The sequence below is a fragment of the Lissotriton helveticus genome, chromosome 7, assembly GCF_964261635.1.
Source record: "Lissotriton helveticus chromosome 7, aLisHel1.1, whole genome shotgun sequence".
Taxonomy (NCBI): Eukaryota; Metazoa; Chordata; class Amphibia; order Caudata; family Salamandridae; genus Lissotriton; species Lissotriton helveticus.
This window is the reverse complement of record NC_136068.1, coordinates 641,036,047-641,060,011: the sequence shown is the minus strand read 5'-3', so window position 1 is coordinate 641,060,011 and position 23,965 is coordinate 641,036,047. Positions and strand designations below refer to the sequence as shown.

The window sequence follows — 23,965 nt, the reverse complement described above, 5'->3', positions numbered from 1 at the left end:
TATTTTCGTTTTTCAAATGTAATATTGGAAATACATTTTTTAGGTGTAACCTCTAACACCTAAAAAACCCTTAACCCCTTCGCTGTGCTGCAAATTCCGCTGCGGCACGGAGGGGCTAGGGCGTGAGCGCGGCGCTGTGGTGCTCATGACGGAACCACGCCGTCATGAGTCACGGGCGGCATGTGCTCATGACGGCGTGATTCCGTCATGACCCCACCCGCTCATTAATTCGTCTCGCCCAGGCGGGGAATTAGTGCCGCGTGGGTGGAGCCGCAGCAGCATGACGGAACAATGCCGTCATGAGCACACGTTGCTCGCAGCTCATAACGGCGTGGTTCTGTCATGCGCATGATAGGGGTTAATCCCAAATACAAACCCACCCCTAAACTCTAAAAAAAACTTTTAACCCAATATACAAAGACACGCTTACAAACTTATTACACCTAGTCCAAACACACTCCCAAGCCATAAAAACCTCTTAATCCAGTACAAAAAGTAACAACCCTGAAGGCTAAAAAAGCATCACAACTAGTCTACACATACCCCTAAACTATATGTATGTGTATATATGTACACACACATATTATATATATATATATATATATATGTGTGTGTGTGTGTGTGTAGACAGACAGATAGGCAGACAAACAGACAGATAGATTTTTAGTAGACATCTGAAGCAATGGTAACCCGAAATTAGTGTAAATACTAATTATTGAATCAAAACAAACAGTGGCGCAAAATTGCAGTTCCTAAATTGTGGGTATATACCTTGTATATGTGCTCCATGAATGAGCACCCTCCATCTACCGGCTGGGGCCTACCAGTGTTCCCTACTAGCATTATGCAGTATTCAAACAAGTCAGTACCTTGCTGAGCTTAGGCAAGTAGGACTAAGTCAGTCACATGTCGTGACTGAGAGCTTCAACAACATCAGCCTTCATTGATACAAGCTTCAAACCCAGCTATACCTACCATACCGACTTGGCATCATCCTGTCTTTGCCCCAGCCCAATGCCCTTTTAGCAGGAATGCTCTCGCTTCATCCATACTACACGCCACCTGTTGAAAGAGGTGGCCCAGGGTTTACTTCAAAGCACGTTGTTATGTCTGCTCTCACCTGCCAGGCCTCCAGCTCCTGAGACAGCGCCACCTTCTGGCGGATGGCACTCATCAGCTGCCTGCTCATGGAGTCCCGCTCCAGGGTGCACTGGGCCAGATCCAGCTTCATCTGAGTCAGCCTGGAAGGAGAGAAAGAGCAGGAGGCATCAGGCGAGTGAAGCATGAGCACCAACAGGGAGAAGAGGACAGAGCCAGGAGAGAGAAGAAGAGCAACATATGGGGGAATAGAGCCAGGCAGCAGGCAAAATAATTTATTCTAAGCACTGCAGAGGGAGGAAGCATAGACAGTGATGGATCACAAGAGATAAGGGCAGGGCCGCTGGAGTTATGTAATTCTGCTGTCACTATGTTTTCTGCAGAATTATAGATCTGTCGCATTTGCCAAATAATCCATCATCTTGCTGCACAGCCTGCATAGTTTAGCAAAAGAAATGTTATTTCTAGCTCAAACAGACCAAAAGTTTCTAAAAACTAAGAGAAACATGCTGCCACCCAGTGATCGCAAAGATTGTCTGGTCATCTTTCAGTTGCACAGTGCTTTGGGTTTTAAACTGACACTAATGAGGTTAAATCTTTGCCCAGACAAATGTTAACGTGTATAAATGACAAAATGATGAAGCAACGTGATCACATAATGTGCCAGAATATGGCGCATATTTTTCCTTTGCTTGCTTTATAATTTACTCAACCGTCACATAATTGGGTCCTCCCCTGCCCTGTCACATAATTCCAATGGCCCTGTATAAGGAAGCAAAATACAAGAGATTAAGGAGGTCCAGGTAAGCTATGGAGGGGCCTAGGACAGTGAGTGAACACAGGCTGAGCATGAGAAAAACACAGTAGGGTCACGAAGGACCCATTGCAGGCCTTTAAGAAGCACAGTATAAGCGGTGACACAAAAGCTAGCATGGAGGACATGCATGGTAAGGATGCACACACTGGTTGGTGGGGGGAAGTAGGGAGCAAAGAAGAGAGAGAGTAGGGAAGAAGTCAAAAGAGGTGTTAAGAGAACACATCAGAGGTGAAACGACAGCACGTGAAGGGAGGAAGCATCACACTCCACACACATTCAGAATCATAGCCAACTGAGCGGGAGCACTTGGGAGCAAATGGGGGCAACTGGATGGGGGGAGGGAGCTTTGAACCCTTCAAAGGCATCCCCGCCCTTCATTGGTCTCTATTCAACCCAAGGCAAATGAATAGATCTGTGAGGTATGCGAGGCACCATCATTACGCCACCAGGCGACCGCTGCATGCCTGCACAGTGCATACCCATCAACTTGGTGGAGGCGGCCAACTGTTCTCCCGAATGTTGAAATGAATGCAATGCGCATATGCGATCAACAGATGGCAGCAGAGGACAACATTTTGAAAACACAGCTATTAAAGCACCCTCCAAAAGCACGCCACTGATTTGCAGCTATTTCATCACCTGTTTACCAGCTCCTTTCTACCTCACCACTCCCATAATCTGAAAGTTGTGGGCGGTTGCACCCCTTCTTAAACACGAGGGCAACAGACTCTCCTAGCCCTGACTGCTACCCTGCCTCCCAATAAATTGGCGCAACTAGAGTGAAATCTCCGGGGTTGGGGTCTAAAAAAAATATGGGGGGGGGGGTACTAATTCTTCCAGGAATCGGCTGTGAAGATGCAGGGGCTCTAAGAAGGGGTGAAAGAAAAACAAAGCCTCGTTTTCATGCATATGGTCTTTTAAAGACCTGTGAAGTACTCGAGTGCGTCTGCGGTAAGCCAGCACCAGGGCACAACTGCTCAAAAACTGTCTGTGTGTGTGCCTGGGAAGCTGTCTCAGCCCGGGATGACAAACACAACGGGGGGAGCTGAAGCCCTTTGAGCCCAATGGGCGTTGCACGCCTTCTCCCAATATCTCCCGAAGCTCGTTACCGCTCAACCTTTGCTAACAGCTTCTAACGCCCGTTCCAGACGGCACTGCACAAGACTGTCCTGCTGTTAGTGATCACACGTACCTTCAAACTATGACCCCCTAACTGTCACTCCACCTTGGCTTCGCACCCGTCTTCGACACACGGTACTGAGAGAGCGCAAACTGATATAAATGTATGAGTACATCACACTTACCTATAGTAAGCACAAGTCATGATGAGAAATGCCATGAGTGCTAATAGTATCTGAAATTATATTCTAAATGTATAGCTAATATAGAGATTTAAGTAGAAGTGGAACTAATACAGAAATGTGTGACATTATATGATTTTATTAGACGTGATTATTTTGAATCTATGTCGTGTAGCTGTTAACATATAAGATGGTCTGTGGTAAAACGCAGAACGTGGTAGGCCTCAGGGCCAGAGCTGGAGCTAAAAGGGAAGGTGTTTCTTTTCACGACACAGATTGTTTAACGTTTTTGGTCATTGCATTAATGGGCCGTGATTTAGAATAATGTTTTCTAAATAATAGAATAAGAGTTTAACATGCTTTAATTAAATGAAGAATTTGAATGCTATAATCATAATGTGAAATATTGTAGGCCTGAAATGTTTTAGCAGTGATTTACACGTACATGTCTGGGCTGAGAAATGTTGCAAGCCTTTTTAGAAGTCTATGAGAGTTGGGTTCTTGGCGGCAGATATCTGTCTGCAACAGGAAAGGGGGGATCCAATTATAAGTGAATGAATAGAGGTCTGTTCAGTAGACGGCCCAGACATGGAGGAGGGTTCTGGAATGTTTAAGGGGTATCAGCGGGCCGGAGAAGAGACTGAGAAGCAAGGTCAACTCTAACGTCTGAGGCCCAATACAAAGCATCATGGAAAAAGCCTGAAGTTGCACCACGTGAGAGGCGTTTCGCAAGGGGCGTCTCAAATGTTGTTGACTGTTTTGTATTAGGGACAGCACCCCTGGGTGGAGTTAGAGCAGAGACCTGAGGACCCTTTAGAGAGCGGATGGGTAGGCAGTGAGGGGTCATGACTGGAGAACTTTAGGTTTTCACCAAGAGACTTAGAGTGGGTGACTTCCCTTGGGGGTCATTCATTGCTGACACCTTTGTTAGGTTGGGATTTGGTTAAGTAGGGATACCATCTAGAACAGGGTAGGGACGCCTAACCTGTGTTTGTTTTCCTCCAACCTAAATGAAGGAGAGATATGCGTCTATGCTGATAGCTTTGCTATTTTTAGAACTTGTGTTAGTGATTTCTGTTGCTCGTCTGAGGGCTTTTCGAGAGCACATGTATGTAATTGGACCTGTGTATCTCGTGAATCTCATTCTGAGATGCTTGTATTTGCAGCTCATTATATCTTTACAATAAACTTTTGAAACCTAGAAGTTGTCCGTGATCTTTAAGAGTAGAGTCCTTTATTGGGTGAACTAACTTGCAGATAGGTGTACTGTTTCCTTCCAAGACAGGCAATAAAGGTTCAGTCGACCAGATCGAGGTTTGGATCAATAGATATAAGGTATCGATCAAAATCTCGCCCTTTCAGTTGGTAGCTATAGAGGATGGTTGCCTTCTTGAGGACGGTGACCTAGGCCAGGTTAGCTTACCCCAAGGCCCCTAGAAATCGATGATCGGAAGAACAGCCCGCAGATGAAGATCCGGATGACGTGAGACAGAAAAAGCAGCAGTATCAGAGAGAGTGAGTATAAAGGGTTATGCGTGTTAGATTGCGGTGTTTTGTATTGTATCTATGTTGTAATGTCTGGCGGAGTTGAATGTCTGTAGAGTGACTGTGGAACAGGTTGTGAGCGCGCGCAACCGGTGGAAATCTTAAGTTCAAGGAGAGCTTAAGTGGTTCGGGTGTATCGGACACCCAGAGTAATTGTCAACTAGAGTGAAGGGGGTCATGAGGTACCATTGATCACCCGAGAGACCGAGATAGGGGGAACGTAAGAGTGAGTGCGTGAGTAACGGACGCTGGTCGGAAGTTACTGTGTGTGTAAGTAACCTATCAGAAAGACGATAGACATCTCGTCAGTTGTGTTGACAATTACAGATAGACTGTGGACGTACAGTCGAGAGAAGTGACCGCTTGGTCGGAAGTAGTCATTTTTCAGTGTATGAATGGGACGCATGCATAACCGGGAGACGAGTTGAGAAAGGAGGGGTGCTGCTGCGAAGCGGAGAAAAGAGACGTCAGGTGGTGTCGCGCAGTGATTGGCTGACCGGAGAAAGACCGCGCTGTGATAGGCCAGCTAGCGAACACGTCATACAGGGTCGCGACGTGATTGGCCAACAGGAGAAAGACCGCGCTGTGATAGGCCAAGCTAGCAAAGCCGCGACAGGATTGGTGGATTGTCATCAGGAAGTAAACAGAGTAGCGAGGCTGGATTTTGTGCGCATAATTATGAAGTGTTTTAAATGGTTGAAAGCGCTGTTTAAGAAAGAGAGGCGAGGATCGTATGAAGGGGAAGAAGCCCCGCCGGAGGGTACGCCAGCTCGTTATATGGCAGTAAATGTTGGGTTGCATACGATCCTTTGGATATCAGAGTGGAGTAAGATTACTGAAGGAAACGAGGAACTGACGTTCCCGAAGTACGGGACGTTCAGATTAGAGGTGTTACATCGATTGAAATCAGTCATGACCTCAAAGAGACCCTTGCCTAGACCAACCCAGTTTGAAGCCCTTGAGGCATGGCTTAGGGCAGCGCATGAAAGGAATATGAACAGACGACAAGAAAGGGTGAAACGCTCGGTAAGGGCAGTACAGGATGCCAGGTGGGATGCGGATGCTAAAAGATGGAGAGTGCATAATTTGGAAATAAATAAACTGTACCCAGTGTTAGAGGCGCCAGTAAATAAAAGCCCCCTAGAAGAAGATGATGAGAGCGAAACAGAGGACAGCCTGATAAACAGATTACTGACAGACAGGCCACCCCCGTATAATAGAGCAGGGGGAGAGGTCGAGAATACTGAAGGAGAAAAGGGGGGCAATGCAGGAGAGCATAGACCGCTTCCCAGTTCACAGTGGGATCCTGAGCCAAAGAAAGAGTTGCTCCAGCCTAGTCAGGTGCAACAGGTGGTCGGTAGGTTTGTGGTACAAAGAGCGCCGGAAACGGAAAGCGCCACATCCTACCCATTGCCAGATGCACTACAGGTACCTGTTACCATAGGTCCTATAATATCGATATATGACCAAGAGAGAGCAAAAGGGGAAGAACGGAAACGGAAAGACAGAGAAAGAGCAGAGCAGGCAAGGAGGAACGATACCACTAATTCCCCAAGTCAGATGCCAATACCCAGAGAGTGGAGTACCCCGATGCACACAGCAGGGGACCCAGGAGGAGATCCTGGGGGCCCTAGATGGCCAATGGATCTGAGGGGATCTGGACGAAAATCCTTTCAAGAGCTAAATGAGTACATGAAGCAGTGGGATGAGGCAGTGAAGGCTCAAAAGTGCATCAATGCTGCAGAAGCAGAAAGGGAAAGTCAGGACAGCAGAGCACGAACTCACTGCGGGGCTGGGGAGAGTAGCCCGGAGTGGGACTGTAGAGGGAGTAGGGGAGTCACCCATTGGGCCCGGAATGGAGGTAGAACAGACCTGGAAAACGGGGGCCCCGGGAGTGAAGGGGTGGCGTGCCCAATACTCAGTGAAGGGGAGAGGAGAGCGCAAGAGTACAGGAACAGCTTTAAGTGTCCACACTGTGTGCCTGGCACCAGAGAACAGAATGGGAGTTGTGAGAGGTCGCACCATAGTCCCTGTGATGACAGAAATGAGCGCAGCCCAGGGAATATGGGGAACCAGGAAGGATCGTATCGGATACTGAGCGATACGAGGCAAAGGGAGTGTAGCGACCAGAGGGAAAATAACAGAGAGATGTGCGGTGAGAGGAGAGAAGAAGACGAGAGTGGGCAGAGAGAGAGTAGGGATAAAAGGCCCGTGTTCCATCACCTTCCAAGATTGGATGGCCGAGCATGGGACCTGGAGAGATGGGAGCAAGGGAGGCCACCCATTAATTCTCCTGAGCCCAAACGCAGAGCTCGAAGTTGGGATGGTAGGGAGACCAGTGAGCCCCCTTCAAAAGACATATTGCGAGCTGAGATAAAAGCCAAGAGACTTGATGTCTCCAGCTTAAGGTCAGATCTGGATGACATGGTAGATGGTACCCTGCCTTTAGAAAGAATGGAAATGTATGAACAGGATGAAATACTGTATATGGCAAAGGACATCACACGAAAGGCGAGAGCAGTCCATGAGAAGTTAGTCGAACTAGCAGGCAAATATATGGTGGACTTGTCAAGAACCAAAGCATTACAGGGTAACCACAGGCTACATTACTCAGATCGAGATCTAGATGAGAGGAGAACGATTGGGCTGAAAACACACATAAGGGAACTGATTACTGGAATAAGGACATGGAGGGCACTAGATAAATGGGAAGAGAGGTGGTCCAAGAAAGGGACCGGCAGAAGAAGCATGATTGGTATAACACCAGGACAGCAGGGAATAGAAGCTTACCCTTTGCGTGAAGTTGCCAATGGGAGCTATGTACATGTCCCTTGGAGTAGGGGAGATTTAGCTGCTTTTACCACATCTTTCCCCAAGTTACGAGAGAGCCCCGTGGAGTGGTACAAGCAAGTCGAGAGGTTTGTAAAGATCTCAAAAGTCCTATGGATAGATCTGAACACGCTGTTTGACATTGTAGTACCAGGAGATCTGTGGACAGCATGCAAGGTTAGCGCTGAGTGGCCCACAACGGAGCCAGAGAGAGATGCTAGGACTAATGGGCCGTCCGAGATCGTGATGGCAAAATTCGAGAGAGTGATGACTTGGCTGAAAGAAAAAGTGCCAATGCAAGACATAGATTGGGTCAGAATAGACAGAACGAGACAGGAACCCAAAGAGACAGTCCATGAATATTACGAGAGATTGCTGAAGGCGTTTAAACAGTATAGCGGCTTGGATGTAATGGATCCAAAGGACATAGGGCAATTTGTGTCCAAGTTCGTCCTGGGACTGAGACCGGATATTAGTTTAATGATTCAGCAACACTCGATTTGTTGGCAAAGTAGACCCCTAGATGAAATACTGAGATATGCCAGGTACTGCTGTGATGAGGTAGACTCCAAGGCTAAGAAACTAAAAGAGAAGCTGATGGTGGTACAATTGCAGGCAGCAGGAAAGGGGGGACCGCAACAACAGCAGCAAGGGACAGGTACAGGAGGTAAGAAGCAGTACAGTCAGAACAAGGGTAATGAGGAGAGTACTACCTTCAGACCCAGAGTAGACATAGCTACCTTGAAGAAAACGACTAGGTGCCACCAGTGCAACGAGTTGGGGCATTGGAAACGCGAGTGCCCTTACAATGTAGAGATCGGAGAGCAAGAGATAGAGGAGGAAGAGGTCCAGAGCGCACCTATGAGAGGGGCGACGCCATACCAAGGAAAGGTGCTCAAAGGGGGGGGGGCTCCTCCCCGAGCCCAGTTCCCGCAACCTCCTCGAGTAGGGAGTATGGGTAAGACCTATAGACAAATGCCTCTGTTTGTGGAAGGTGAAGAATGCTATTATGTGGACCCATTAACCGGACAGAGAGTGGAAAGAGAAGACTGCACCCTTGGGGCAGCCTTAGAGGTAGATCAGAGGGGACCCTATGTGGAAGCAGAAGTAGCAGGGTGCCCTACGACATTTCTGGTGGACACAGGAGCCACTAGATCCACGATCAGATCAGCTGCAGTTCCAGACCTGCCCATGTCTGGAGAGACCATACAGGTGGTAGGGGTCGCAAACAGGAGAATAACCAGCCAATTGACAGAACCGGTACAGGTGAAAATAGGGAAGTACAGCGATGAGCACCAATTTGTGGTTTGCGATTCAAGCCCTGTGTGTCTGCTAGGAAGAGACCTGTTGTGCAAATTGAATTGTACTATATATTGTACACCCCAGGGAGTGGAGGTATTGACTAATGATGATGATGCAGATTTCAAAGTTGCAAACTCAAGAATATGTGTGGAGCTGTACCCTACTTTGACAGTAGACGAGCTTCCCTGGGATTTGAGGGAGACAGTGGCATCAGAGGTATGGGATTTCACTGGGGAAGAGATTGGATTAGTCAAAGGGGTGGACCCAGTGAAAATTGTAGTGAAACCGCATGCTGAGTTCCCAAGAACACCCCAGTATAAATTGACTCCAGAAACGATTGCAGGCATAAAACCCGTGATCGAGTCCATGATTAAACAGGGAATACTGAAAGAAATCGTGGGTAGTCCATGTAACTCCCCGATTATGGGTCTGCAGAAACCAAATGGGAAATTTCGGATAGTGCAGGACCTTCGAAAGATTAATAACATAGTCGTTTCATGTTGTCCAGTGGTACCGAATCCATCAGTGATACTGTTTCAGATTCCATTCCAAGCAGAGTGGTTCACTGTGATAGATCTTTGTCAGGCTTTCTTTTCGATCCCTTTGGACGAAGATAGCCATTTTCTTTTCGCATTTAAGCTGGAAAATCGCGTCCTAACATGGTGTCGTATCCCTCAGGGGTATACAGAGAGTCCATCGATCTTTAACCAGCTTCTGAAGAAAAATCTTGAAAGTCTAGTGCTGCCCCAGAAGTCAGTTCTGGTCCAGTACATAGACGACCTCCTTGTGGCGTCAGAAACAGAAGAAGCTTGCAGGGAAGATTCCATTGCTTTGTTAAATCACCTAGCTGCCAATGGGCACAAGGTGTCCCCGGGAAAATTGCAGTACTGCCTGACAGAAGTACAGTACTTAGGACACAGAATTGAGAAAGGCAAACGAAAGGTGTCACCAGACAGGATAGAGGCGATCATGAAAATGAACGCGCCTCAGACACAGAGAGAGGTCAGGATGTTCCTAGGGATGGTGGGTTATTGCCGACAGTGGATCGTGAACTTTTCACTGAAAGCAAAGCCCTTGCAAAAACTGACGCACAAAGAGGTGAGTGATCCGGTACCATGGGACAAAGACTGTTTGATGGCGTTCCTACAGTTGCGAGAGGACCTGTGTCGTGCTCCGGCATTGGGAATGCCTGATTACAATAAACAATTCTTTCTTTACTGTTGTGAGAGAGAAGGTTGTGCGTTGTCTGTGTTGGTCCAAATCCATGGGAATGCCCGTAGACCAGTTGCTTATTTTTCAGCTACTTTAGACCCAGTAGCCGCAGCGTTGCCCGGATGTCTCAAATCCGTTGCTGCAACGGGTGTCAGCATTGAGAGATGTGAAAATATCGTTATGGGGCACCCGTTAGAGGTGTGCGTGCCACATTCTGTTGAACTGTTGATGACCAGGACCAAAACACAGCATCTGACCAATAGCAGGCTCACGCGCTATGAGCAAGTTATTCTTGCTGCAGAGAACGTGACCCTCAAGAGATGCTCTGTTTTGAACCCTGCTACCTTAATGCCACTTCCAAATGATATTGATGATGATGATGAATATACAGACCATGACTGTCTCGATGTGACTGAACTATGCACCAAACCCAGACCCGACATCGTGGATGAGCCACTGACGGACCCAGATGAAGTTTTCTTTGTCGATGGCTCATGTGTAAGAGACGAAGTTGGGCAGTTGAGAGCAGCTTATGCTGTTTGTACAATTGAAGGAGTTGTGGAAGCTGGGTGCCTGGAAGGAGTACACTCCGCTCAGGTAGCCGAGATTATTGCCCTAACACGTGCTTGCTTAGCAGGCAATCAAATTCGAGTCACCATCTACACCGACAGCCAATACGGGTTTGGGGTAGTTCATGATTACGGGCAGTTATGGTCTCAAAGAGGGTTCATGACTTCTTCAGGCTCTCCCATTCGCAATGGAGAGTTTGTGCGCTTGTTGTTAGAAGCATTGCAATGTCCAGCAAGTATCGCAGTTGTAAAGTGCATCGCACATACCAAAAATGAGGACTTTGTTTCGAAAGGCAATAGATATGCTGATGAAGTTGCGCGGTATTGCGCAGAACAAGGTTACTCTTTCACAGAGGTGGATGTGGGTGGAATAAATGTAAGAACTGAATTAGCCATGATACTGGAAACTGTTGATACTTGGGATGAATTGTCAACCATGCAAGAAAATGCTCCTGATTCTGAGAAAGAAACATGGGAAAAGGCAGGATGTGTAATGGGTGAGACTCATTTTTGGGTCTCAGCAGACGGCAGAGCAGTGTTGCCCAATGAGATGGTGAGTCCAATGGCTAGACTCATACATGGTCCCGTACACTTAGGGAGAGATGCTATGCTGAGAGTGTTTAGACAGACTTGGTACAATCCTAAGTTTAGAATAGCAGCAGAAGCAGTGTGCCAGCGTTGTGTGACCTGCCAGCAGCTGAATGTAGGGAAAAGAACACCAGTTGCACTAAGTCACATAGGAAGGTCTGGAGGTCCATTCAACAGAATGCAGATAGATTTCATTGAAATGCCAAGATGCAACCGCCTCCGCTATGTCTTGGTGGTTGTTTGTGTGTTCTCCAGGTGGGTTGAGGCATACCCTACACGTAGGTGCGACACCCTCACAGTGGCTAAGTTACTGCTTAGAGAACTTATCCCTCGGTTCGGGGTGCCGGCCTTTTTGGAATCAGATAGGGGAACACATTTTAACAGCGAGCTTGTGAAGATGATTTGTGTTGCACTGAATATCGACCAAAAACTCCATTGCAGTTACCGACCAGAAGCCTCAGGAATTGTGGAACAAATTAATGGCACGATCAAGTCCAGAATAGCGAAGGTTTGCTCCTCAACGACCCTGAGTTGGCCTGACGCCCTGCCATTGGTACTCATGAGCCTTCGTAGTACCCCAGACAGAAGAACAGGGTTGTCACCACATGAGGTGTTAATGGGGAGAGCAATGAGACTGCCATCTATTCCAGCTACTGCACTGTTAAATATCACAGATGATATGATCCTGGACTATTGTAAGGGGCTGTCTGACGCCATGCGTTCTGTGTCCCTTCAGGTGCAGGCTGCAGAGGTTCCAGCGTGCCAGGGCCCTTGCCATGACCTGTATCCTGGGGACTGGGTCCTGGTGAAGAAACATGTGAGAAGAAGCTGCTTGGATATTCGTTGGCGTGGGCCCTACCAGGTTATCCTGATCACAAGTACAGCTGTAAAGGTGGGAGGCCTGCCCAACTGGATACACGCGTCGCATACGAAAAGGGTTCCAGCACCTCTGGAAACAGCTCCTCTCTCGGATGGACGTCCAGCTGAGGACCAAGAAGCCATAGAGGGGGCTAGCCAAGCTGTAGAGGTGCCAGTGGAAGCAGGGAACGAGTCTGACCAAGCTGAGGACGGTCAGTACAACAGCGAAACAGAAGACGCTACAGAAGGAGAAGACAGCTGGGAGTACGAGTCTGACCCTGACAGGTCTGAAAGAGAGCGAGAACAGACCAGAAGGAGAAGGAGTAGAAGGGCACGTGGAGAAGCAAATTGGCCGCAAAGAAGAAGTTCTAGCCTGAGGTCAACTCCAGAAGCAACCCTTCCTCCGATATCAGAAGACTCAGACCCAGAAGAAGGTGCTCAGGGCGCTGAAGCACCAGACCGAAGAAGGTCAAGAAGAGTGCGTGTGCCTAACAGAAGATACTCCACACCTGAGTGGACATATCTGGCGACAAATGTCTGTGAAACCGGAGACAGGGAGGATCCGAGCGGTGGTGGTGTCCAGTTCTGAGCCCATTATCACCGTGGAAATACAACTGTTGGTACCCGGTGTCGAACAAGAAGGGTCACTAACATTCGTGCTCCCCAGACCTCCCCGCCTCAGCAAGTTAAAACACATGTTTCTTACAGAATTGAAATTCCCCGACTTTGGTACCACGATAACAGCACATGAAGAGCATACTCTTCGCATGGAAATATTGAACTATGCTATTGAAGCTGCAACCACAAATCTAATAGTCGATTGTTAAAGGACTTTGTAAATAAAGCAAGCAGAAGAAAAGAAGATTACCTAGCGCCCAGGAAGCAGAGAATTTTAGGGAACCCCTTGAGTGGATGGAGAAGGGCTAGGGTTGTCTTTTTGAACTGTGAAAGGACTTTTTGCGAAAAAGGCTGTCAGCCTCCAGCTGTGTGGATTCTAAAGACAAAAAAAGGATTGAAAGAGACTGTAAAGGAACGAGAGGAAAAGAACTTTTTGCAAAGAGAAAGGGAAAGCTAGATTGTCTGACGAAATGGAGGCCGGCACCCCGAACCGCAGAGCTAAATGTATAATAGGTACACTAATAGTAGGAGTGATAATATTAATAGCTTTAGTGGTAACAATTTCTTATGTAAAGGGACATGAGGAAGAGGTAAAGGTAACTGATGCGAATTCTGTAGTAACACTTACACCCACTGTTGCAGGTGAGAAAAGGGAAAACACTCAAGAGAAAGCGTTATTGGCTGCAGAAGCCCGCAGGTTACATGTAGACGAGTCCCAAGGAGACTTTAGGTCAAATGCTTATGCTAAACTTTTGTATGAATACGTGGATGCCATGGAGGTTAAGGATTGCTACGTCTGCATGCAGTTGCCTGCGTCTGTAGATGAAGGAATTCGATATCATCACCTCCCTCTGACATATGGCATTACATGTAGCTTATTGCTTAGTATATTTTATGAGAGAGATAGTTTTGAATACTATTTCTCCAATTATGATTCTGTGTTGCCAGAAGTCCCGAATTATAAGCAGATGAATAAATGGGATTACTGGAAGAGTGAAGACAGATTGGCCAAATTCTTCATTCCTTGGATTACCTTAGATACTTCACATGCCCGTAGAAATAATCTGACATGCAAGGTGTCAGAAGTCGAGAAAAAGTTCATAGGGCAGGTGGATGATCGTTACAGGAGACAAAAGATTTTGAAAAAATCAGGACAAGGGAAATTAGATTGGACCGAGGAAGAGAAGTCACATAAGAGAAAGGGTAGTAGTGGTCCAATAGCTTTAGATAAAGCGCAGAAAGGAAAGTTATGTCTTCACCGAGCCAAAACGTATTATGAAAATGTATACGTGGGTGAAGTTGACTGTGAACATGCTTTTAATTTAGAGTACTACACTAAGGATTTCCTGAAGGGAATGCAAGTAATTCCAAATGTGTATTTTGTATGTGGAAGAAATGCTTACGTGAGACTACCTGACAACTGGTATGGATCATGTTACTTGGCAATTGTCTTCCCCAAAATATATCATGCACAAGACTTATTGATCATTGAGGGCCAGACATCATCGAGGGGAAGGAGAGATTTAGGCGATGCAGAAATGGTTGGAGATGTCTTTGGAGCTATGTTCCCTCTTTTGGGAATAATCCTTAATGATGTTAAAATTAGACGACTGGCAACAGTTGTCGACAGGTTGTCTGCCAGCACTGCTCAGTCCTTAATGCTGGTAGAAGGAGAGATGCAATCGATAAGGGCTATGGTTCTTCAAAATCGGCTTGCATTAGATGTCTTATTAGCAAAAGAGGGCGGAGTCTGTAAGGCTTTGAAGGTTCAGGAATGTTGCACTTACATTCCAGACCTTTCAAAACCCCTTGAGAAAGTTATTAAGAACATAACTAATATACACAAAGAGATCGAAGACTTGAGTAGAGAAAATGTCTGGGAAAAGGTGGGCCACGGAATGAGTACAGTTGGAGGGTGGTTTTCCACCTTAGGCAAAAGCTTTATTTGGTATATCCTAAAGCCTATCATCATAATATTGATCTGTGGGATAATATTGTGGGGATTGGTGAGGGTATTCAAATGGTACAGAGCAAGAAGGTCAGAAAGGGCCCAAAGAGAACAGTTGCAGAGATTGGCTGCCATACAAGATAATCAGTACAGGAGCCTGAGAGCTCTGGAAGCGCAGAGAATGCCAGCAATAACTGCAGTTTAAATGTTAGTGATGACCCCGAGAGGTCATCAAAGGGGGGAACTGAGAGAGCGCAAACTGATATAAATGTATGAGTACATCACACTTACCTATAGTAAGCACAAGTCATGATGAGAAATGCCATGAGTGCTAATAGTATCTGAAATTATATTCTAAATGTATAGCTAATATAGAGATTTAAGTAGAAGTGGAACTAATACAGAAATGTGTGACATTATATGATTTTATTAGACGTGATTATTTTGAATCTATGTCGTGTAGCTGTTAACATATAAGATGGTCTGTGGTAAAACGCAGAACGTGGTAGGCCTCAGGGCCAGAGCTGGAGCTAAAAGGGAAGGTGTTTCTTTTCACGACACAGATTGTTTAACGTTTTTGGTCATTGCATTAATGGGCCGTGATTTAGAATAATGTTTTCTAAATAATAGAATAAGAGTTTAACATGCTTTAATTAAATGAAGAATTTGAATGCTATAATCATAATGTGAAATATTGTAGGCCTGAAATGTTTTAGCAGTGATTTACACGTACATGTCTGGGCTGAGAAATGTTGCAAGCCTTTTTAGAAGTCTATGAGAGTTGGGTTCTTGGCGGCAGATATCTGTCTGCAACAGGAAAGGGGGGATCCAATTATAAGTGAATGAATAGAGGTCTGTTCAGTAGACGGCCCAGACATGGAGGAGGGTTCTGGAATGTTTAAGGGGTATCAGCGGGCCGGAGAAGAGACTGAGAAGCAAGGTCAACTCTAACGTCTGAGGCCCAATACAAAGCATCATGGAAAAAGCCTGAAGTTGCACCACGTGAGAGGCGTTTCGCAAGGGGCGTCTCAAATGTTGTTGACTGTTTTGTATTAGGGACAGCACCCCTGGGTGGAGTTAGAGCAGAGACCTGAGGACCCTTTAGAGAGCGGATGGGTAGGCAGTGAGGGGTCATGACTGGAGAACTTTAGGTTTTCACCAAGAGACTTAGAGTGGGTGACTTCCCTTGGGGGTCATTCATTGCTGACACCTTTGTTAGGTTGGGATTTGGTTAAGTAGGGATACCATCTAGAACAGGGTAGGGACGCCTAACCTGTGTTTGTTTTCCTCCAACCTAAATGAAGGAGAGATATGCGTCTATGCTGATAGCTTTGCTATTTTTAGAACTTGTGTTAGTGATTTCTGTTGCTCGTCTGAGGGCTTTTCGAGAGCACATGTATGTAATTGGACCTGTGTATCTCGTGAATCTCATTCTGAGATGCTTGTATTTGCAGCTCATTATATCTTTACAATAAACTTTTGAAACCTAGAAGTTGTCCGTGATCTTTAAGAGTAGAGTCCTTTATTGGGTGAACTAACTTGCAGATAGGTGTACTGTTTCCTTCCAAGACAGGCAATAAAGGTTCAGTCGACCAGATCGAGGTTTGGATCAATAGATATAAGGTATCGATCAAAATCTCGCCCTTTCAGTACTGGAGTATACTCCTTGTGGAGAGTCAGTCCGCGTTTGGGTATGACTGCTGCCCCGCCTTACTGTTTTACTTCACCCACTCTCCCATAGTGCTACCACCACAGCACGCGCTCTGCCGGTGGGCCCCCTCTGGGCTTTGTTTATTTATTTATTTATTAATACAATTTATAAAGCGCATACATTTGCCCATGGGCGTCTTGGCGCTGAGAATACTACATAGGATCTCTGAGGGAAGTGGCGCATAGCCTTGAAAGCTACAATTACTGATGGAATAACCATGTCTTCACCAGTTTCCTAAACTGGAGGAGAGATTGAACTGCTCGAATAGACAGCGGGAGCGAGTTCCAGAGTCTGGCTGCAGACACCGTGAAGAGCCTGTCTCCCCAAGTGACCGTCCTAGTGCGTGGTACTGCTAGTTGATGCAGTACCATTGATCTTAGTTGTCGTGACGGGCAATAGGTGGTGAGCTGTTCTTGCAGAAACCTTGGGCCTTGTTTGTGAATAACTTTGAACGTTAGGCAGAGTGTCTTGAATTTAATACATTTTTTTATTGAAAGCCAATGGTAACTTTTAATTACTTGACTAACTGATTTAAATTTAGGAGTTTTGGAGAGTAGTCTAGCTGCCGCATTTTGAATCATTTGCAGCTTAGAGATTACCCGGGATTGTGCGTTGGCAAATAGGCCATTGCAGTAATCGAGAGATGAGAGCACCAATGTGCTCACCACTGTTTTTCCCACACTATCCGAAAGAAATGGAATGATTTTCCTTATAATTCTGAGTTCATGGTGAGCATTTGCCACTGTCTGATTGGCATGTGCTACAAAGTTTAGCTTCTCGTCGAAGACTATGCCCAAATTTCTGACCTTATTGGAAGGAATTGGTAAAGCTCCTAAGGATGAAGGCCACCACACAGGAGACCATTGTGGGGACATCTTTCCAAAAATGACTACCTCCGTTTTCTCAGAGTTCAACCTTAGACAGTTGGCCTGCATCCAGTCTTTGATAGCCAGCATACCTTCTTGAAACCGTGCCGCTACCTGTTCCCCATCATTGTTGATAGCAAGCACCAGCTGAGTATCATCAGCATAGGAGGTGAGGCTCTTCTGGTAGGTTTTAATAACTCTTGCTAAGTCCAACACATAGATATTAAACAGTGTTGGACTTAGCGATGAGCCTTGAGGCACTCCACAAGGTAAGGTAAGCTCCGGTGATTTAAAAGATCCCAGCGTGACTGCCTGTGTTCTGCTGGACAAAAACGAGGTTAACAGATCCCTAGCGCTGGCTCGGATTCCCAGGCTTCCGACACGGTCAATCAGGATGGAATGATTGACCGTGTCGAAGGCAGCCGATAAGTCCAGCATTATAAGGATAGCTGTCCCTCCATGATCTTTAATAGTTCTTATATCATCTGCCGCTTTGATGAGAGCAGTCTCCGTACCATGGAGCTTTCGAAACCCAAACTGCGTGTCGTCCAGCAGCTTGTTTTGCTCAAGGTAGTCTGCCAGCTGAATGTTCATTGTCTTTTCAAGCACTTTGGCTAAAAAGGGCAGACTGGCTATAGGCCTGTAGTTTTTTAGCAACTCCTTATCTAAAGATGGTTTTTTGAGGAGTGGCTTTAATAGGGTGTTCTTTAACCTATCCGGGTATATCCCTGACCCAAGGATTAAGTTACAGACTTGTGTCATGGCTGTACTGATAGTATCAATCACCGGCAAATAGACCCTAGGAGGACATGGGTCCAAAGCCGATCATGTTTTAATAGACACCATGATATCCCTAATTTGTTCCTCCTCCACTTCTTTGAATTGAACTAGTGAGCAGGGAGGAAAGTTAATTTGTGGTATCGGGGAGGCTGTATTATTAGTCGCAAACTCTGAATAGATGTCGTTGACTTTAGTGAAAAAGAAGTTGGCCAAGGAGTCACAGAGAGCCTGTGATAGAGTGGGTGCTGTGTCTGTGAACTTCCCAGCCAGCTGTTTCACTACTTCGAATAGCTGTTTGCTAGAGTTTTTGGCGGAATCGATTTGCTCTCCAAAATACTTCTTTTTGGTTTCTATAATCAGTTTTTTATAGATGAGCTGTGTCTCCTTATAGCGTGTTTTACTGACTTGGTCGTAAGACCTACGCCAGTATCTTTCATGCTTACGACATTCTTGCTTATATCTCCTAAGTTCTTCTGTGAACCAGGGGGCGGAGGGCACTTTTCTGTTTCTGGAGATGGTCTTTACTGGAACTGATAGCTTCATCGCATTTCCTATCCAGTCTAAGAATTGTTTGGTAGCTAGGTTCGAATCCATGGATATGGTCGGGTGGGACCTGAGCAACAGCTCATTAAGGGCTACATTGTCCATGTCCTTCCATACCTTAAACGGCTCATGACTGATATAGGCCTGTTTAGATGGGGGCACGTCAATGATAGGAAGGGCGCAGAGAATAAGAAAGTGATCGGACCAGGTTAACGGTAAAATATCCTGGACCGTGATACCTTGTATATTAGTAAAAATGCCGTCCAGCGTGTGGCCGGCCTCATGTGTCGGGCGTTAATCAGTTGAGCCAACCCCAAACTTTCCAAGTCTCCCCTTAGTGCTTGGTTCCAGGTCCTCTGCTCTCTCTACAGCACTGCCCTAAGAAGCAGTGATTTAAATGGGCCGGTCCTGTCCGGCACGGAGTACTGGCACTTTTTTATTTTGAGAGGGAGTGTAGCGGCACTTCTCAAGAGAGATGTAATACTTTTAATTGGCGAGTACCAGCACTTCTCAGAAACAAGCAGGCACTCTGCTACAGAGGACCTGCACTTCTATTTTTCCATTTCAAGCACTGCTCAGAAGCAACAACTTCTCTTTCAGCTGCTCCTCACTGGCGACTTGAGAATCATCTTCTCCGGTCTCACCTCCAGAATCAATAACTAACAGGGCCGGACTGGAACCTTAAAATACCTCTGGCAAAAATGATAAATTCATCCGCCATGTTCAGAAGTGCTAATGTGCGCTAGAACCACAGCAACTTTTTCAAGTTACCACAGTGATTGCGTAACGTGCACAACCACCTTCCTGGGTTCCACCTTCCGGGGGATTGCCCACTTGCCAGGGTGGTCAGTGCAGCCATGATTTTATTTATTTATTTATTTATGCATTTTTATATAGCACGGACTTTACCCGAAGGTGTCAGAGCGCTTCACAATAGGAACATAACTGATACATGAGAACATTACAAGTGAGCAAAATACAAAAGCAAACGTTACATTAAATGAAGCAAAAATGACAATCGTGAGCCAACAAAATACAAGAGGTAGCAAACGGTGCATTACAAAAGTGACAACCGTGAGCCAACAAAATACAAGAGGTAGCAAACGGTGCATTACAGGAGGAAAAAATGACGTGTGCAGGTGACAATAGCGTACAAAGTAAACATAGCGGTATAATACTGCAATATATGGAAGACACTCAAGCACAAGAACAAACGTTACGTAGGCACTGGTGGCACTTGTGCAGGTATCGAAAACAAACAAATGTAAGAGGTAGAAAACAGTGTATTACAAGAGAAAGTGACGGGTGCATGTTACACACGAGTACCAAACACAGGTAGAAGGATAATACTGCAATAAATGGCAGACTCTCAAACCACAAGAACACACTGGGAAGACACTTCCATAGTCATGTAAAGTAGATATTTCTATAATGGAAGGGCTTCCTTCAGATAGTAGAGAGGGCATGGATTACATTTGGAAGTGTCTTTGAAGGAGGAGAACTTTGAGGTCAGTTTTGAAGGCCTGGGAGAAGGTGGTGGTCCGGAGCTGAGGCGGAAGTGAGTTCCAGATTCTCACTGCGCTGCCTGAAAAGGATTGGGCCATCGATCTTTCCTTCTTGAAATGGGAGGTTCAAGCAGTAGATTTTCCGCATTTCATGATGGTCTAGAGCCTCCAGAGAGTTTCAGTTTATTCGCCAGGTAGCGCGGAGAGGAGGAGTACAAGGCTTTGTGGGTGATGCAGGCAGTCTTGTAGATAGCTCTAGCCTCGATGGGAAGCCAGCGGAGGGTGGATAACATGGGAGTGATGTGGTCGCTTCTTTTGGCCCTATAAATGAAACGAGCTGCTGAATGGAGAACAGACTTAAGGGGGAACTGGTGGGATTTGGGGAGGCCAGTCAGAAAAGAATTGCAGTAGTCCAGTCTGGAGAGGACCAGCGATTAGACCAGGGTTTTAAGGTCATGCTCCGGGAAGAAGCGACGGATCCCCCAAAGAAGGCGCAGTTGATATCGGGCACACTTTGCAATTGAATTAATGTGGGAGAGTAGATTGAGTTTTGTGTCGAGTATGACACCAAGGGATTTTGTGTTGTCGACAATGATGGGTTTATTGTTCAGCAGATTCATCTGGTCCATCCATGATTGAACCGGGGGAGGAGAAAGTAAGGAGGAGAGGAGGAGGAATTCAGTTTTGGAGGGATTCAGAATCAGTTGATGTGTTGACATCCAGTTTTGAATGTAGTCGAGGGTAGAGCTTAGGACGGAGAGATCGTGAGTGGAGGCAACCTTGAGGTAGATTTGAGTGTCATCTGTGTAGAGATGATAGTTGACCCCAGATTTACTTAGGAGATTTCCCAGAGGTTCCAAATAGAGATTGTACAATGTGGGTGCAAGAATAGAGCCTTGGGGAACACCTTGACCCACCGCCAAAGGAGATGAAAGACTGTCCGCTATTTTGATCATTTGGGATCTATCAGAAAGGAAAGAAGCAAACCATTTAAGCACAGTGCCCTCCATGCCCATTCTCTGTTGAAGAGTGTTGAGGAGGGTGTTGTGATTGACAGTGTCAAAGGCTGCCGAAAGGTCAAGGAGAATTAGAAGACAAGACCCCCCCCCCCCCCGAGTCTAGTATTCGCAGCGCGTTAACGATCACTTGCAGCAGGGCAGTTTCAGTGCTGCAGTTTTGGATGAAGCCGGACTGAAAATTGTCAAGAAGATCACTGTCCTTGATATGACGAGAGAGTTGTTTCGCAACACATCTTTCTGTGATCTTCGCAAGAAAGGGTAGGTTAGTGATGGGGCGGAAGTTGTTGAGGTCATTCGCATCCGCAGTGGGTTTTTTAAGCAGAGGGGTGACCTGCCCAGTTTTGAAGGGAACAGGAAGGGAGCCTTGACAGAGGGAGAGGTTGACCAGAGTGGTCCAATAGGGAAGAGAATGGGTATAGAAGTCAATGGCAATGGCACTAGGGATGGGGTCGAGCGAGTGGTTCGAGGGCTTTGTTTCGAGGATGCAGTTGAGGAGGACATCTTCAGAGATGGGGTTGAAGTTCTGCCAAATGTCTAGTGATTTGCGCTCCTCTGGAGGGGTAGGATGAGCGACCTGATCCACAAGTGATTTCACTTTTTTGTCAAAGAATACAGCGAAATCAGCAGCTTTCTTTGTAGAATCCTCCAATTTGGAGGTTGGGGGAGAGTAGTTAGCATTCTTGATGAGATCAAATAGTTTTTTGGGTCTATTTTTGGCTGAGTCAAGGGGGGTTCTGAAGTCTGATGTTTTCTCAAAGAAGATGTGCTTGTGGTACTTGGATCTTGCTGAACGAAGCGTAGCCAAATTATCGGTGGAGGGTGCTTGCCTCCATTGTTTCTCCAGGAGTCTTAGGTGCTTCCTTTCTTCATATAGGGTTTTGTTGAACCAGGGTGCTGAGGGAATGGGCCTTTTCTTTTTGCTTTGGAGAGCAGCGACGCTATTGATTTCGACTGCAAGGACTGAGAGGCATTGTGATGTGAGATCGTCAACATCTAGGTTCGGGTCTAGCCTTGGAAGTGACAGCAAAGCTGATTCACAGAGGGGAGCAGTGTCAATATTTTTAGCGTCACGGAACCAGAAGGCAGCCCTCTTAGGTTGGCCAAGAGTTATAGAGTGTGCTAGGTGAAAAGAGAATGGAATGAGGAGGTGGTCAGACCAGTCTACGTGAATAGGGGTAGCGATAGAAAGCATGCCTGCTTTAGAAATAACAAGGTCCAGGATTGAGCCCTTAGAGTGTGTTGATTCTGTGCAGTGTTGGATAAGATCGTTTGTAGAGAGGAAGGTGGCCAGCAAGTTCGCGGAAGAGTCTTGCAGGGAGCCCCAGTGGAGATTGAAGTCACCCACGAAGGTCTGATTGTCACTTTGTCCGTATTGGTCGCTGATGAAGTCAGTGAGTTCCTCCATAAACGAAGGGCCGCTGCCAGGTGGGCGGTATATGACATGGAATCTGAGGGGTGAGCGGTGGTGTAGTTGAAGCTCAAGAGATAGACATTCAAAAGTGCTGAAGGCGCTGATGGGAAAAGCCTTGAGTTGAAGGGAGTTTCTAAAGATGACTGCAACACCTCCCCCAACTTTGATAGGTCTGTCATTCCTGAAAGTAGAATAGCCTGTGGGTAGAAGGAGATCAAACATAGAGGGAGAGGTATCGTTGAACCAGGTCTCTGTTAAGAAGAACAGGTCAATATTGTGAAGGGTGATGGTATCAGAGATTTCGAGTTTGTGTTTTATTGCAGATCTGCAGTTGTGGAGCAGGCAGCGCAGTTCTGTCGAGACTATTTTGATGACGGTGGCACTTGGGCTAAGAAGGGTGATAGGGATATTATACCTATATGGGGGTGCACGGGATGGTTTAGGTGGATGCTTGGTTCTGACAGAGGAGATGGTTGGAATAGAGTAGGTAGTGGGTTACTCGGAGATGCTGGATGAAGAAGGGTGGCGTTCAAGGGCTTGTGTGAGTGAGCGATGTTTGCAGACGACAGGTTATGCTTGGCTATGATGGGGTGAGTGGGCGAGGTGCATCTCGTGGGAAGGTGAGAGTTTTCCAAAGGAGTTGAGGTGAATCGGAAAGTTGAAATCTTAGAGCTTAAAAGTGAAATGGAAGCTACAAGCTGGGAGATGGAGGTGATAAGAGAGCATAGCTTATTTTCAAGAGAGAGTAGGGCAGAGCTCGGAAGGTTGGGTGTCTCGGTGGCAAAAGGAGGGGGTGATATAGGTGCTGGGAGGACAGGAGGAGAGTTGATGTATAGGGTTCATAGGTGGGGAAAGGTGGAGGTTGAGAGCGGGGGTTGGTGTATCAGAGATAACTGATCCCCTCATGGCTGTCCAACACTGGCTGTCACACACATCCATCTGAGGCTCTCATCCTATGAAAAGGAGGTCGCCATTAATGAAAGAAATGAGGCACCCACCTCTGCCAGTCATGACACCAGGGTCAGACAGAAAACAGGCCCAGGCACCAAAAGAAACATTGGTAAATCAGGGCAGTTTTGAACTTGTGTAAAGACATGCTGCATAGGTGTTTTGCATTGTACCAGATAAATCATCAATTTGTGCTTGCTGCAGGCAATGTTTGTGGTAATATCGGGGAAATCAACTGAAGAAATTCACCCAGCAGACCATAAAACAGGCACACAAACAGTCAAAAAACAGGCCACACACTGATCTGTCAGATAAGCCCTTCTGGCACTGCCTGATTGCCCTAAAGCCCAGATCGATCCTGCATGACACCCTTTATGAGACACCTAAGAGACTATGTGACAGTCGCTTTGATTGCTTCCACGAAATCCTCTTGCCCTCCAACACTTCCTGACCATACACTGGATCTATCCCCACATCAAATTCCACCCAGGACTTAC

At 46.4% G+C, this 23,965-nt stretch overlaps 1 protein-coding gene across 1 annotated transcript in view; it reads right to left on the bottom strand.

Annotated features, from left to right (window-relative positions):
- Positions 1 to 23,965, bottom strand: part of BICDL2 (BICD family like cargo adaptor 2) — a 152,079-nt gene that overhangs the window by 17,677 nt on the left and 110,437 nt on the right. Inside the window, exon 10 of the mRNA XM_078652895.1 lies at positions 1,121 to 1,241. Coding sequence (XP_078509021.1) covers positions 1,121 to 1,241 — 121 coding nt within the window. The remainder of the gene's footprint in view (positions 1 to 1,120; positions 1,242 to 23,965) is intronic.